Genomic DNA, 15,594 nt, shown 5'->3' on the forward strand with positions numbered 1-15,594 from the left:
TTAGTCCTTGTCCAGTGAAGCCCTTGCTGGGAACTTACCAAGAACAACCCAAGAATGGGGTTGGCCAACCCAAACAGGTGCAGAACCCATAGATGGTGCTCTCTCTGAAGGAGCACCTCAGTCAACAGTATCTCTTGCTAACTTTGTGACTACAAAGATTTCAGTTAATGAGTAGTCAAGCCAAAAAGACCAAAAGAAATAAAACAAGTCACTTACACTGTTGTCCTTGTCGATTTGTATCTGAAGACCAGTCTGAATTTCTGCCTCCTCCTCTCCTATCTCGGAAATACTTTTTACCCTATCACAGAAAGGCAAGTTAAAATTATGGAACTTCTGATAGCTCTCAGAGTACTCCCCAACTGCTGACGCCTACCTGATAGTAGTGCATGTGGTCAGAATGGTCCCCAGAATCATTTCTGTAACAAATAATACAACAGGTCTTGAGTCTGCTACCAAAAAAATCCCTGAGGACTGCCTACAGATTTGCCAAGAAACGTTCTTTCCCCCATTTTGCAGGGAAAGCTACCAACCCAGACAGCAAGCAGGCCTGGCAGTATGGAGGCTCCTACAAAGCCACTGCTGAAGCAAAAGAGCAAAGGAAGTGAGGGTGCTAGAGCAAGATCTGCTCCATCCCTGTAAGCCTGCCTCTCCAACGCAGCCACTTCCCAGTTACCACTCCTGGGGCAAGATAAATATAGGAGTAAAGAGGAATTATGTTTCCTAGTACTGTGGGAGTATATGAACAAGGCCAGGGAAGTAGGGCGTCAGGACATCATTTTCTTAGGATTCCAAGGGGCAAGGATATATCAAGATTTTTCCGCACATCCAAGACAGTATCATCATTTGAGACCCAAAGATACCAGTCAGTGAAGAGAAAAGGGACTAAAGTATCTAGTAGTGCTATTTAAGGGGGAGAAAAAAAAAATCTAGAGTCAGAATAAGGCAAGCTTCAGAAAAAGAAAACACGCATACGTATCTGAAGCAACCCATATCAGAAGATACCATGTCTTACTATCTCTGCCTTTTATCAGTTTCCTCCCAAAAACCTGAGTAGGGGAATCACAAAGGAGGCCCACTCCTCTGCCTTACCTTCGTTTTCCAGTGGCCAAGTTTACAGCTACCATCTTCCCATCGATACTAAATGGCGGATCAAGGTTCTGTAAGATCTTCACTACACGAAGAGCTTCCTGGGGAACCAAAGATACATTTCAGCACAGGGAGAGAGAAAAGGCCATGTCCTCTGAAAGAGAACTGAACATGGATTTTCCTTCTCAAAAGAAAAATGTACTGAACATTATGTTCTGGTCATAACTGTAATAGTAAGAGCACACTGGCAAAAACAGGCAAGTCTTGATGCAGTGTTGATCAGAATAGTGGTCACAGTAGACACCAGTTTCTCTGGTATTGATATCAGAAATTCAAATTCAAATTCTCTTCTGCAATTGTCATTGCATCAGATCCAGTTTACAAAGTCCCTTATGATTTCTGAGCATGAAATCTAAGAAATACCAATGATTTTCATTACTACATTCACAATATTAGATAGAAGGCCCCACAACTAAAAATTCAAACCACAAGAATCTATTAAAGCAACATTTTGAGGAAGAGAGGGAACTGTCCTATTACCATCAAATATAAGACCATCTATGGCTAAGCAAAACAAATTTCAGAAACAAGAAAATTCACTAAATCTTGAAAGGTTCAGTACATAGGTAACATAAGAACGTAGTTACTTGTGAGGAATCTATCTATCTATCTATCTATCTATCCACCCAGAGTGCGCCAGTGGGCGCACGTGAACAGGGAAGGGGCAGACAGCGAGACAGAGAGACTCCCAAGCAGGCTTTGTGCTGATGCAGGGCTTGAACTTACGATCTGGGAGATCATGACCTGAGCCAAAATCAAGAGTCAGATGCTTAACTGACTGAGCCACCCAGGCACCCCGGTTCTCATGTTATTTTAATTGGACATTGTAAATGCCATAAAACAAAACCAGATTTGGAAAAACATTCAAGAATTCTAACTTTAAAAGGATAGTCCCTTCATCTGAGTGAGCATTAAACCCAAAGGAAAGAACAAGGGGGGTTGTGATGACAGATAGCACATGAGTATTCCAACGATAAAGAATCCCCTCAAATATCCTTAAGGATTCTATAGCCAGCTGTCCCTTGGCTATTCCAAAGCAGAGCAAACTTACCGCATGGGAGTCAAGGTCAATAAAGCCGTAAGTGTGGCCCATGGGGCCGGTTCTGTTCTTGATGATACGGACATTGGCAGTAGTAAGGCGGACGTAGGGCTCTAGCACTTCCACTATGACCTCAGGTGGAGTAGACCGATAGATGCGTTTTAGCATGATTGCTGAACGAACCATGCACAAATGGGAAAGGAGCAAAGAAAGAGAAAGGTTAATTTTCAAAGCCCTCAAAGCCCGATTGTCTTTTTAAAAAAATGTTTGTTTCATTTCATTTTTTGAGAGAGAGAGAGCATGAGCAGAAGAGGGACAGAGAGAGAGAGACACCCACACACACAGAATCCGAAGCAGGTTCCAGGTTCTGAGCTGTCAGCACAGAGCCTGATGCGGGGCTCAAACCCATGAACTTGATCACGACTGAGCTGAAGTTGGACACTTAACTGATTGAGCCATCCAGGTGCCCCTAAAAATGTTTGTTTTTGAGAGACAGAGCGCGCATGTGCACGCATGCACACACACATGAGCAGGGGAGGGGCAGAGAGAAAGGGGGACAAAGGATCTGAAGTGGGCTCTGTCCTGACAGCAGAAAGCCAGATGCGAGGCTCTGACTCCTGAACTGTGAGATCATGACTTGAGCTGAGGTCGAAAGCTTTAATTGACTGAGCCACCCAGGTGCCCTTGATTGTTCTTTTTATACTACAGATGCCATTCTGCTCTAGCAAGGCTGATTCTATAAAACAACGTTGGTCATATACTTCAAACATTTCTTCACCAATACTCAGAAATTTGAATAGCAACTTGCTATTTGGAGGATATAGATTCCTTTGACTGGTATGGCAAGGCCTGCAGAAAGCAAGAGCCTCCACCATAAGGTGAGCAGTTTTAATAGGGTGTGGGAAAGAGCTGGTCCCCAGCCACAAAACAGACCATCTAAATTCCAACTGAGGTAGTCAAAATCTAGTACACCCCCTGACAAACCACTTACTTTTGCTCTCCCCATCCTGGCGTGTCTCCCCAGACCATGGCTCCTTCTCTCGGTCTCTTCGGAAGGTAAGCCCTTCCCTTCGAGAAGGAGGCAGGTATCTTTCTGCTTCTCTCTTTTGATGTCCCAAGCGTGGTTCTTGTCCTTCTTCCCGCTTTTTGGGTTCAGATTCTTTATCACCTGACCTTGGAGACTGGTTGGGTTGTTTTTCTGATGCTGCTGGTATGGATGTTTTCTGAGGCTGAGGATAGGTTACTAATTCTTGCTTGGCCTCTGTCACTAGAGGAACAGAAACAGAAAGAGAATCTCCAGAAGGTTTCATCCAAAAAACACTACTGCTGTGATTCCTCCTTACCTGCCACCAAATACTCATATTGGAATGCTTTTAACAGTCTTAGAAATACCTATAAAAAAGCCCTCTAACAGATTTTAAACAAGGCTAATGAGTCTGCATATGTTATACTTCAAAGAAACCACACAATTATTGAAAAAATTTCATCTTATGAGTTCTCTATTACTTTCCAAACATTTAAATATAAGAAATCCTTCATGAGACTCCGGGCCTGAATACTAAAACCAATGATAAGAATACATTTGGCAACAAAATTACCAAAGATATGATTATTGCCAGAAGTTTGGTAGAAACATATTTTCCAAATGTTTATGTCTAGGAGCCTTGCTTCTTCCAGTGTTATGATACTATGACAGCTGCTTCAAATTCTCCAAGACCATGGGTGGGCCCCCTCTTCTCTAGGAAGTTAACAGAACTACCTGAATATGGCTCATTCACATGCAAATAATTATAATGAGCAAATGTCCTTCAAAATATAACTGATTCACTTCAAATCTCTTTCTATAGCAGGACAATTAGTCCAATTAACTAGGAGCATAGTTTTGCAATTAATTCAGTCTTGGAGGGTTCACAGAAAGTCACGTGGCTCAAAAAAAGACATTCTATAGGAGCAATATAGACTGCTTAATAGCAGTGACAGGCAATTAGCGAATACCTGCTTTACACATTTCCAGGTTAAAGTCGTCTCAGCCCTCTCGGTGGTATGGTACCCAAGGATTTTTATAAACCATCCTTTCATTTGTTAGAATATATGGAGAAAGAAATCTTTCTTGAGGGAAAAAACACAATTTTGCCTAATCTGAAGTAATACAAGTTAAAAAATCTCAGTTATTTACTCACCTTCTCAGAGGTTGGTTTGGTCTCTACAGCATGTAGGGCCTTCCTTAAAAGATTTTCAGAACAGCTGATTCACAGTCCTCACTAGGGAGCAAACTCTCCACTACAGCTCAAAATCCCAGCTAAGAAACTCTTTGAGGCATTTAAGTTCTAAACTTGGAACCAACAGGTCCTTCAGAAGGTTACCTGGATCCATACACTGAACTGTATTTTATGGTCACGCCCTAGCTCTCCTGAAGGGGTAATATCAGAAACAGGCACATAACAGTCACCACTATAGGACTGTTGCTACAGATGCCCTTGACAGACTCCTGGGGGTTGTCTAACTAAAGGTTCTCTGCAGAAATTTACTTTAAAGTTCAGGGACTGAGAAGCTATTAGGTTTATCCTTCTATAAAAACAACATATACTCTCAATCCTATTTTCTCTTGTTCATATTTTTACTGTTATCTTAACAAATATTTTTCTGTTGAAGATTCTGAAATGTTTAGGTAGAGTGTAAATAAGAACAGCATTTCGATAAAAAATGATTTGCAATAACTTCAAAGCAGTGGGGGTAAGGGTCACATGCTTAGGACTAATGCTGCGTGGACTCTTTCTCAACTTAACATCCTTAACTGTACTCTAAACAGCACTACTACTGACCTCTAGTCAGCTGCTCACTTAGCCCCCTCAGTGTGAGGATCCTGCAAACCCAGCTCTTTCCCCTGGTGGAACTCTGACATCCAGTATCATTCAGAAACAGGTCACATGAGGGCAGAGATCACAATGCACTTTGAAGAGCTTTACAGATCAACTTGTATTTAGGGATGACCACTCTTTAAAGTCAAAGAGAACATGAAGTTTGTTTTGCTCAGTACACAAAACAGAAGCCACCACCACCACCTCTGCCACCACTCACCTTCCCTTGGGCACTTGCAGAGTGAACATGAAGATCGGTACCCAGCTACGCTGGCCTTACACTGCATGGGAAAGGGAAAGACTTTAAATTTGACCCAAGGCATTTTAAAAAATCTTATGTATATTGAACACAACAGTACCTGCCAAACATGAAAGAAATAAACCATATCCCAGGTCACCATAAAGCCTAACAAATCTGACGCCCCCCCCCATTCACCAGAGCAGGCAGACAGAATCTGGTGAGCTGCTGTTTGAGAGCTGCCTTCCAACAGGGCACCTAGCTCTGGAGCAGCCCCAAATGCTTTTGCCCAGAACAAAGACTTCTATAGGAAATAAATTTAACTAAGAAAATTGGACTGTTAGGGATGCCTGGGTGGCTCAGTCGGTTAAGCATCCGACTCTTGGTTTTGGCTCAGGTCCTGATCTCACACAGTTCATGAGTTCGAGCACCGCATCAGGCTCTGTGCTGACAGCACGGAACCCGCTTGGGATTTCTCTATCTCTCTCTGTCTCTGCCCATCCTCAGCTTCCTCTGTCAAAAAACTAAATAAACATTAAGACAATTTTTAAAAATTAAAAAAAAAAAAGAAAAGAAAAGAAAACTGGCTGTTAAATGGTTTATAGGATACTACTGCCTCAAAGCCATTGCCATTCACAGTCTGCATCCAACATTTCATTCTGAACTGCTTATGACAGCCCCAACCAGGCTTGGCTGGAACTGAGAATTCATTTATCAATTCCCCTTAGTCAAACACTGATTTTAAAAAGGGGCAACAAAACAGGAGGAACATACTGAAGCAATGTGAATGTAGTTCTTCTTGTCTGAACCTATGAATAAAAAGTTAAGCACATTGCCCAACCCCAAAGACCCTGAACTTTTGCCAATGAGCTTCTAAGTAGTATGAGGACAGAGCTGACCGGCAGGAAACCAAAGAGCAGGAACCATGAAGAAAATGCTGCTATTTGAGCAGGGCCTTGTAGGGCAAGTAAGGAATGCCAGATGGAGGAGAGAACAATAACCACAGAAGCAGAAACTAGTGAGTAAACAGCACACACCAGGTACCAGGCCTTTTTCACACATCGTCACTTAAATGATTTGGACAACTATTATCTCCTCATTTTGTAGAAGATGAAACTGAGGCTTGGAGAGGGTAAGTAACTCGAGTAAAGTCATTATAATTGATTATTTTGTTGTTCCCGTCTCTGTGTAAGAGCCCCTGCCTACTGTCAAGTGACTGTGGTACCTCTCTGCAACATGACTGCCCTCCCCTCTCTATTGTCACCTTTGGCCAACAGTGTGAGTGGGCCTGGCAGAAGCTCTAAGAGTCATCGCTTTGTGAGAACGAGCCTCTCATTCTCTCCCTCAGCCACGGGGAGAGCAATACCACATTGGGACTGCTCCATCCACCTGCATCCCAGAAAGAGAGGCTGTGGAGAACTGAAATAATGACCCATAGCTCCAAACATGTAATTCAAAGTAAGAATATGTGGGGCGCCTGGGTGGCTCAGTCAGTTAAGCGTCTGACTTCAGCTCAGATCATGATCTCGCAGTTGATGAGTTCGAGCCCCACGTTGGGCTCTGTGCTGACAGCTCAGAGCCTGAGCCTGTTTCAGATTCTGTGTCTCTGTCTCTGCCTCTCTCCTGTTCACGCTCTGTCTCTCTCTCAAAAATAAAACAAACATTAAAAAAATTTAAAAAAGAATATGTATATCAATTTAAGTCACTAGGATTTGGAGGCTGCTTGTTACTACAGAAGAGATGTCAGTGGTAGGTCAGAAGCCTAACCTTGGTTGTTTTTGTCCACCTTCCCACCCACCCCCCCAGTCACCTTGGTTTTTTAAGTACCATAACCTTCACCTGTTTCACATGTCCAGTAATTTCCAGTATATGTGGGAGTGCAACCATCACTACAGTCTAACTTTAGAATGTCTTCATTGGCCCCATTCTCACCAGTCCCATGGAATAGTACAATATAATGTCTTTTGTGTCTGGCATAGTGTTTCCAAAGTTCATCCACGTTGTAACATGTTTCAGTACTTCATTCAATTGCCAAATAGCATTCCACTGTATGGCTGTACCACATGTTGTCTGTCTATCCATTCATCAGTTATGGACATTCAGCTGTTTCCACTCCTGGGCCATTATAAATCATACTGCTATAAATATTGTTTTTAAAGTTGGTGCACTCCACATAAGGACAAAGGTCACATATGCAGGGTTGATCCCTCAACCCTTCCAAAACAGTGCAGAAATTACAAAGTACTCCTGAAACAGCTAAGCAAGTGGCTTGTCATCTTAGGGGACAATGTAACCAAGCCACTCTGCTCTTTCAAGCAATAATTTTGGCAACAGCTATATAATTTTGACATCAGATATCAACATCTGTTTTCTGCTAGTTAACAGAAAATAGAGTTCAAAATTGCCCCTTTAATGCTAGCTTCCTCCAACTCTGATTATGAAATAAATAATACTTGTGCATTATAGCTGATTAAGAAAGTATAAAAGAGGGAGGAATCACCCATAATCTCAAAATGTAGAGGTAATCACTATTAAAATGTTAAATGTTATCAATATCCTAATGGTCTTTTTTTTTTTTTTTTTGTAGAAATGGAAAAGTTTTTCTTTAAATTTTTTTTTTTTTTTCTTTTAAATTTTTTTTTCAACGTTTTTTATTTATTTTTGGGACAGAGAGAGACAGAGCATGAACAGGGGAGGGGCAGAGAGAGAGGGAGACACAGAATCGGAAGCAGGCTCCAGGCTCCGAGCCATCAGCCCAGAGCCCGACGCGGGGCTCGAACTCACGGACCGCGAGATCGTGACCTGGCTGAAGTCGGATGCTTAACCGACTGCGCCACCCAGGCGCCCCTAGTTTTTCTTTAAATTTATGTGGAATTACAAAAGATCCTGAATAGCCAAAACAATTTTACTTAATTTTTTTAATGTTTATTTATTTGAGACAGAGAGAGGGAGAGAGAGTGAGAAAAATCATGAGTGGGAGAGGGGCAGAGAGAGGAGATAGAGAATTCCAGCAGGTGCCGCACTGTCAGGGCAGAGCCCGACACAGGGCTCAAACTCACGGACTGTGAGATCATGACCTGAGCTGAAATTAAGAGTTGGCTGCTTAACTGAGCCACCCAGGTGCCCCTAGCCAAAACAATTTTAAGAAAGAACAAAGATCGGGTGCCTGGGTGGCTCAACTGGTTAAGTGTCCAGCTTTGGCCCAGGTCATGATCTCATGGTTCATGAGTTCAAGTGCTACATCGGGCTCTCTGTCAGAGTAGGGTCTGCTTCAGATCCTCTGTCCACCCCGCCTGCTCCGCCCCTTCCCTGCTCATGTGCTTTCTCTAACTCTAAAAAAAAAAAAAAGAGAAAAAGGAACAAAGCTGAAGGACATACTTATCAATTCCAAAATTTACTACAGAGCTACAATAATCAAAACAGCATGGTACTAGCATAAGGAAAAAATATAGATCAAAAGAATAAAATTGAGTGTCAATAGAAATCAACCTATAGACCTCTGTCGATTGATTTCCAACAAGAGTGCAAGACCACTCAATAGGAAAAGAATAGTGATTAAATAAATGCTGCTGGGACAACTGGATACCCACATGCCAAAGAATGAAGCTGCACAGCATGAACAAAAATTAACTCAAAACAGATGAAACATCTAAATATAAAAGCCAAAACTATAAAATTCTCAGAAGAAAACGGGTAAATCTTCATCACCTTGGATTTGACAATGGTTTCATGATACCAAAAGACAAACAACGAAAGAAAAAACAGCTGAACTAGACTTTATCACAATTTTTATGCAAAAAACACTATAAGAAAGTGAAAGACAGGGGCGTCTGGGTGGCTCAGTCAGTTGAGCATCCAACTCTTGACTTCAGCTTCCCAGGACACCCATGATCAAGCCACGCATCAGGCTCTGTGCTGAGTGTGGAGCCTGCTTAAGATTCTCTCTCTCCCTCTGCCCCTCTCCCTTGCTCCTGCTTGTCTGCACTCTCTCTCATGAATAAACAAATAAAAAAATAATAAATAAATAAAATAAATAAAATAGAAATTCAAAGACAACACACAGGATGGGAGAACATATTTGCAAATCACATATCTGATAAGGGTTTTACATCCAAAATACATAAATAACTTTCACAACTTAGTAACAAAAAGACAACTCATTAAAAATGGGCAAAGGACTTGAATAAACATTTCTCCAAAGAAGATATATAAGTGGCAATAAGCACATAAAAAAGATGCTCAACATCATTAGTCACAGGGAAATGCAAGTTAAAATCATGAGATATTATTTCACACCCACCAGGATGGCTATTTATCAAATAAGGGTTGGGGTGCCTGACAGGCTCAGTTGGTAGTGTCTGACTCTTGATCTTGGGGTTGTGATTTAGAGCCCCACTTTGGGTGTAGAAATTACTTAAAAATAATCTTTTTTTTAAAAGGGGGTTAAAAATTACAAATGTTGGCAAGGACTGTGCAGAAACTGGAACTCTCATTTATTGAGGGTGGGCATGTAAAATGGTGCAGATGCCGTCTATAGAAAACAGTTTGTTGATTCCTCAAAGAGTTAAAACATAAAAGTAACATATGACCTGACAATTCCTGGGTATATACCCAAAAGAAGTGAAAATGTGTGTTCAAGCAAAAACCTGTACATGAATGTATATTCACAGCAGTCTTATTCACAATAGACAAGATGTGGAAACAACCCAAATGTCCATAAACTGATGAATGGATAAACAAAATGTGGTATAGCCAGATAATAATTATTCGGCCTAGAAATGAATGAGGTACTGATCCACAGCATGGATAAACCTTGACAACATGCTGAGTTTGAAGGCAGACACAAAAGACCACATATTACATGATTCCACTTAGATGAAATATCTGGAATAGGCAAATCCACAGAGCTAGAAAGTAGACTAGTGGTTTCCTAGGAAGTGAGGAAAAAGAGAATGAGGAGTGACTGCTAATAGATACAGGGTTTCTTTCTGAGGTTATGGAAAAAGTTCTAGAACTAGATAGTGTTGACGGTTGTACAACATTGTGAATGTACTTAATGCCACTGAATTATATGTTTTAAAATGGTTAAAATGATAAATTTAATGTGTATTTTATTACAATTTTTAAAAAAGTTAAATGTTTTCATAAAATGACACCATAAAGTAGTATATCATGAAATATGATACTTTGGTCGATGACAACCACAGCTATTCAAATTATATTTCACTGAGATTAACAAAATGTCAAACTAAAGTTTTTACTGAATTTTACCAAGTTCTATAATGAACTTTTTAATGAATCCTGGTTCAGGAACTTTGTAACTTTTTTAAATAGTTTATTCATTTTGAGAAAGAGAGAGAGAAAGAGAGAGCGCATATGCACATGAGAGCAGGAGAGAGAGAGAATCCCAAGCCAGCTCTGCACTGTTAGCACAGAGCCCGATGTAGGGCTCGAACTCACAAACCGTGAGATTGTGATCTGAGCCAAAATCAAGAGTTGGCTGCTTAACTGACTGAGGCACCCAGACACCCTGAAACTTTGTAAATTTTTCACAATTATTTTTGAAACTAAGCAGCAATAAAAAATGACAAATTTTATTTTCATGCTCATTTACAATCTGGCTAGACTTCTAAGAAGAGTATGGCCTAAAATCTTCAAATATGCCTTTCGAGAAGAATATTAGAGTTTAACAGAGGTATGATGCCACAGTACCTAAAGTTCCATATCCTTGGAAACCCTTTAATATCCAAAAAATATGTAACTCCCACAGAACCAGACTTTCAAAACAGTAATTCCCCTGTAACCACCCCCAGGAAGGGTAACCAAGGAGAGGTTGTAAGTCAAGGCACTGCTTTCAGTTCATCATCAATAGAAAAGCATGGCATATGTCCCTTGAGAAGGTGCCTCCAACAGGCCAATAGACCCAGAACCCTCTATGGCCACAGACAGCAGCCTGGGAAGCAGGAATGGTGGCTGACCTTGCTCTGACCCTCAGTTCATCTGAACTAAGGAAGAAGAGCTCAGTGCTCAGCAATGCATACTACCAGATAGCACTCCTGGAGACACAGAGGAGCTATGATGCTGGATCTTTACTTCTAAGGAACGGAATTCCAGGCACTTACCCGTTTGCAGTACCAAAAGTCCGGGCCTGATATATACTCAAGGATGACCTCTTTGTCATGGATCATTAGAGTTCCCTGTGAAGACAAAGACAGAAGCCATCAACGTCAACCCTCAGAGAAACAGAGAGACAGGAAGGCACAGACAGCCTTTCCAGTCCCCAAGCTGAAACATTTTACCAAGAGTGGCCTATTCATCAACAAAAGGAAATGGCTGTTTTAAGCCACAGACTTGGGGCAGTGTGGCAGAGCAAGCTTAAGCTTAAGCTTAAGGAAAGGGCATGGCAGAAGGTGATATCAGTCTTCAGCCTTGGCTCCTGTGGGTCAGGGTGCTGTCCTTGGGCAGGATAGGCCCAGTCTACTTCTCCAGAGGTCATGTAGTACACTTTCACATGAGTCCCAGCAAGTCTCCCCCACCTGGCTTGGCGCTAGCACACTATCAAGAAGCAAACTCTTCCTTCTGCAGCACAGAGGCACAGGAGCCCTCTCAATTGTCTTCTTTTTCCATGGCTAACTCAAAAATCTCCTTGGGAGAGGTAGGTAGGGCTCTTAACTTTGGTGCCTGAAAACTTTCTTTGGAACACTGGCCGCATGGCAAAAAGCACCAGGAAAAGAGGCACAACCCCAATGACAGGCAGAAAGGAGAAAGGTGAAAGCTTCACGGCAGGTCACATCCTTATGGCAGGAACCTGAATGGCTGGTGGTGGCAGCAGAGGTGTTGGCGGCAGTGGTGGCAGCAGCATCACTCTGGCTTGGAGCCTACGGAGTGAGCTAGCCATGAGATCTGAGGAGCAACCATTGGCAAATAAGCACTTTGGGGAAGTCTGGCACAGGAACAGGTGGGGAAAGGGGATCGGTAAGCCTGCAGTTAACAGAGTTCCTTTGCCTCTGCATTTTAGAAAAGTCACAAATTCTATTTCATATTAAGAAAAAGTTAAGTTTTAATAAACACTAGCCAGCAGACACGTGTTAGAGTAGAGGAAAAAAATCTCTGCCTACTGACAAGAGACCCTCACCCACACTGGTAAGTGAACTAACCGAGAATGCGACTCTGGAACTAGCCCCTGCGCTGTGTTCATTCTCCGCCCTCTAGGGTCCTCTGTGTCTCCTCAGACAGGGCTCTGAGTTCTACAAGGCATTTCTTTGCAATTGGACCTCAGTTTCTTGCTTGAATCCATACATCTGTCAAATAATGCTTTACCTCTCTGCTTTTCACACCAAAAGAGTCAAGAGAAATACATAGAATAAAATTATTGTCTTGTCAAAACCAAAGGAAATCTGCCCACCTACCTAGGTCCTAGAATCTGGTCTCTGAGAAATTGTTTCTTGGCTCATTCTCAAGGTTAGAGGATGATGGCAATAAAAATTTGCTAACGTTTATTAGGCATTTACTCAGAGCCAGGAACTGTTAAGTATGTTATTTTATTTAATCCCCTAAATGATCCCATAAAATAACATTATCTCCACTTAACAGATGAGGAAACATGCTCAGAGTCAAGGTCATCCAGATGGTGAAAGGTAGAGCCAGATTCACATGTGGGGCTGTAGATAAGGGACCTCCTGCAGCATTCATCATCTCTTGTTCTGTATTAGGCACAAGCAATCTGCTCTCAGAAACCAATCCAGGAAAGAGCAAAACTCTGCAGGCACAGAGGGTCAGGGAACTATCACTCTGCCAAGCTCTACCCATACAGGAGGTTGGTCAAGATGGTACCCTTCCACCCAGAGGCAGTGTATCACATCATTTAAGAATATGGACTCTGGATCAGGTTCCCTAAATCTGAATCCTGCCTCTACCTCATGACCTTTAACAAGGACCTTATTTTCCATGTTCTTTAGTTTCCTCATTTGTAAAGTAGGGATAACAGTACCTATTTCATAAGGTGGTTATGAAGATTAAGTAAATTAATACATGTAAAGAGCTTAGAATGGAATACAGTGAGGGCTCAATAAATGTATTTCAACTCCTAAGTGCTAAAAAAGGACTAGAATCAGCAGGTGAGACTAGACAAGGTCAAAATGCCACTCGCTTCACCTCATTTGCTTGACAGGTTAATATAATATTTCACAACCCATTTCAATCTACTAAAAGACTAAACCTTTCACAGGAAATGGTCACCACACATCAGAACCTATATCTTCATGATAGCACTTAATGTTAGTTGTCAATTGCTGGGCTAGATCTTAGTGTCCAGGCTAAATACTGCTGGCTTTTTATTATCGTACCAAGTGCAGTACTTGGTATAGAAAAGGAACTTAAGCACTTGGGGAATGAACAAAAGACTAAATGGATCCAACCATCCCTGGAAGACTGAAGTGCTTAGCACACAGTGGCTCTGGAGGGAGGTACTGCTGTCGTAGTGTGCATCTGTACACCCAATCCACAAAATGTGTGGGTTGCCATTCGAAGAGTGAACGGTGCTGCAGAACAAGGCACTACTGTGAATACAGTCAATTGCAAATTTTGATTTTACCACTTGAGGCATCAGTAGACTCAGGAATTTCTAAAGCAAAGAGCCTTTATACTTCCAGGGTAACAAATATGTGACTCCAGGAACCACGGATGACTTTCTGTCCAGGGTAGGAAACTCCTCCTGCCAGGAGCACTCATTAGCATATCAACTTTAGGAAGACTGCCTTCACCTCATGTGTTACAAAGGCAATGATTCCCAATTCCTCAGAGTCCTCTACAGCTAGGACGACTCTTTCTTTTCAACCTGCACACGGCAAGACATAAAGCTGCCAGAGGAGACCACTGCTAAAGAATATGAAATGGTTTTAACATCACTATTGAAGAAGAGCCAATTGTTTTAATAAGAATAAACAGACACAGAAATCATGTGAATGAGAACAATCAGGTTTATCTAGGATTGATTCCCCAGCTGCTATCACACTTAGTCTGCCCAAATATACCAAGCACAGGTGTGATATACACTATACCCCTCCCTATCCTGTGGCCAGGCCCTTTCTTCAGACTGCGTACAAATCTGCCAGTGTCTCCTAAGGAAGCAAACTGTGGGGAGTTGGGTTAGTAAAAATTTAGATAAATATTAATAAGTAAAAAATAATAAGTCATTAAAAATGATTTCATCACTTTTTGGTTGTCTACTTTTAATTGTCTATCATCTACCATCTTCACACATTAGGGCTTTTATTCATCATTTGAATTATTGAGTTTTAATTATTAAGCCACTAAGGCAAAGGTACCATGAAGACCACGAGTCTAACTAACCACGTCTGGCTCCCAAAGAAGAGGAAATGTCAAATTTTACATTTGAAAGTAAAACCAAAGACACCTCCTTTCTCAGTAGTGTTAGACTGGGCTTAAATTAGATTAAAACCTGCTAAAATTCTCTAAGACCAAAGCCCTCACTTGACAAAGTCATCTAGAGATGTTCTTAACTATAATCTCAAGGGGTTTTAACGTGAAGCTGCAGGAAGCTAGAGACAACTGCACTCCTGGAGAGTAAAGCAAGTCCTTATTCTCCACCTCAGGGATACTAGACAAGAGCATACTCTGGGTCTGAGGGCTGCTGAACTCAACACAATCATTTCCATTTCCTTTTTCAGCTGCTGCTCCCAGAGACTTCACTCATAACTTCATTTTGTGACTGTCAACCTGTGGAAAGGACTTGGGTCAGAGAATTAAATAAGAATCTACCACATGGTTCACCTGGCTTATAACCAAGCCCCAAGAATTCTTAAGGTACTGGGGAGGTACAAGAGCACATGGGAAGGGGAAGAACATTTCTGGCCAGCAGCTCGGCATGTGTGTTGAAGATCTCCAATACAAGTGCAGTCCTAGTCACACTGTACTGACAGCATGGCTGCTGTGCGGGAGAACTGGTATCCCGCTAAAGTGTGGAGAGAGACAGGATCAAAAGGCAGGGAGAAAGTATGTGAGCTTTGTGTACAACTCACACTGAAACATCAGCAATCCCTCCTCGTAGATTTGTGCTTCTTCCAAACACGGGATGAGAGAATCAGGTTACTGGTGGCTGAGAACTGGTACTGTTTATCAGAGATAGTAATCTTTATTCACAAGGCAATTACAGTTTACAAAGGCATTCTTCATAAATGTCACCTGGCTCAATCCTCACAAGTAGGGCATATATAGAACTTATTTCCACATGGGAAAGAATGGCTGGGATACATGGAACAGCTTGCCCAAGGTTACAGAGCTAGTTAGCAACA

At 41.8% G+C, this 15,594-nt stretch overlaps 1 protein-coding gene across 9 annotated transcripts in view; it reads right to left on the reverse strand.

Annotated features, from left to right (window-relative positions):
• The window catches only part of RBM6 (RNA binding motif protein 6), a 105,710-nt gene that overhangs the window by 10,839 nt on the left and 79,277 nt on the right, over window positions 1–15,594 (reverse strand). For 8 of the 9 annotated variants that reach the window (XM_058726858.1, XM_058726857.1, XM_058726859.1 and 5 more), the window contains 7 exons: window positions 11,404–11,478; window positions 5,264–5,324; window positions 3,177–3,452; window positions 2,198–2,358; window positions 1,090–1,187; window positions 374–416; window positions 217–298 (listed from right to left, as the gene is read on the reverse strand). In XM_058726858.1, the coding sequence (XP_058582841.1) occupies window positions 217–298; window positions 374–416; window positions 1,090–1,187; window positions 2,198–2,358; window positions 3,177–3,452; window positions 5,264–5,324; window positions 11,404–11,478 (796 nt within the window). Of the gene's footprint in view, window positions 1–216; window positions 299–373; window positions 417–1,089; window positions 1,188–2,197; window positions 2,359–3,176; window positions 3,453–5,263; window positions 5,325–11,403; window positions 11,479–12,438; window positions 12,606–15,594 lie in introns of all 9 variants that reach the window. The other variant, XM_058726863.1, reaches the window with a different exon arrangement.

Source organism: Neofelis nebulosa, chromosome 4, assembly GCF_028018385.1.
Source record: "Neofelis nebulosa isolate mNeoNeb1 chromosome 4, mNeoNeb1.pri, whole genome shotgun sequence".
Lineage (NCBI taxonomy): Eukaryota > Metazoa > Chordata > Mammalia > Carnivora > Felidae > Neofelis > Neofelis nebulosa.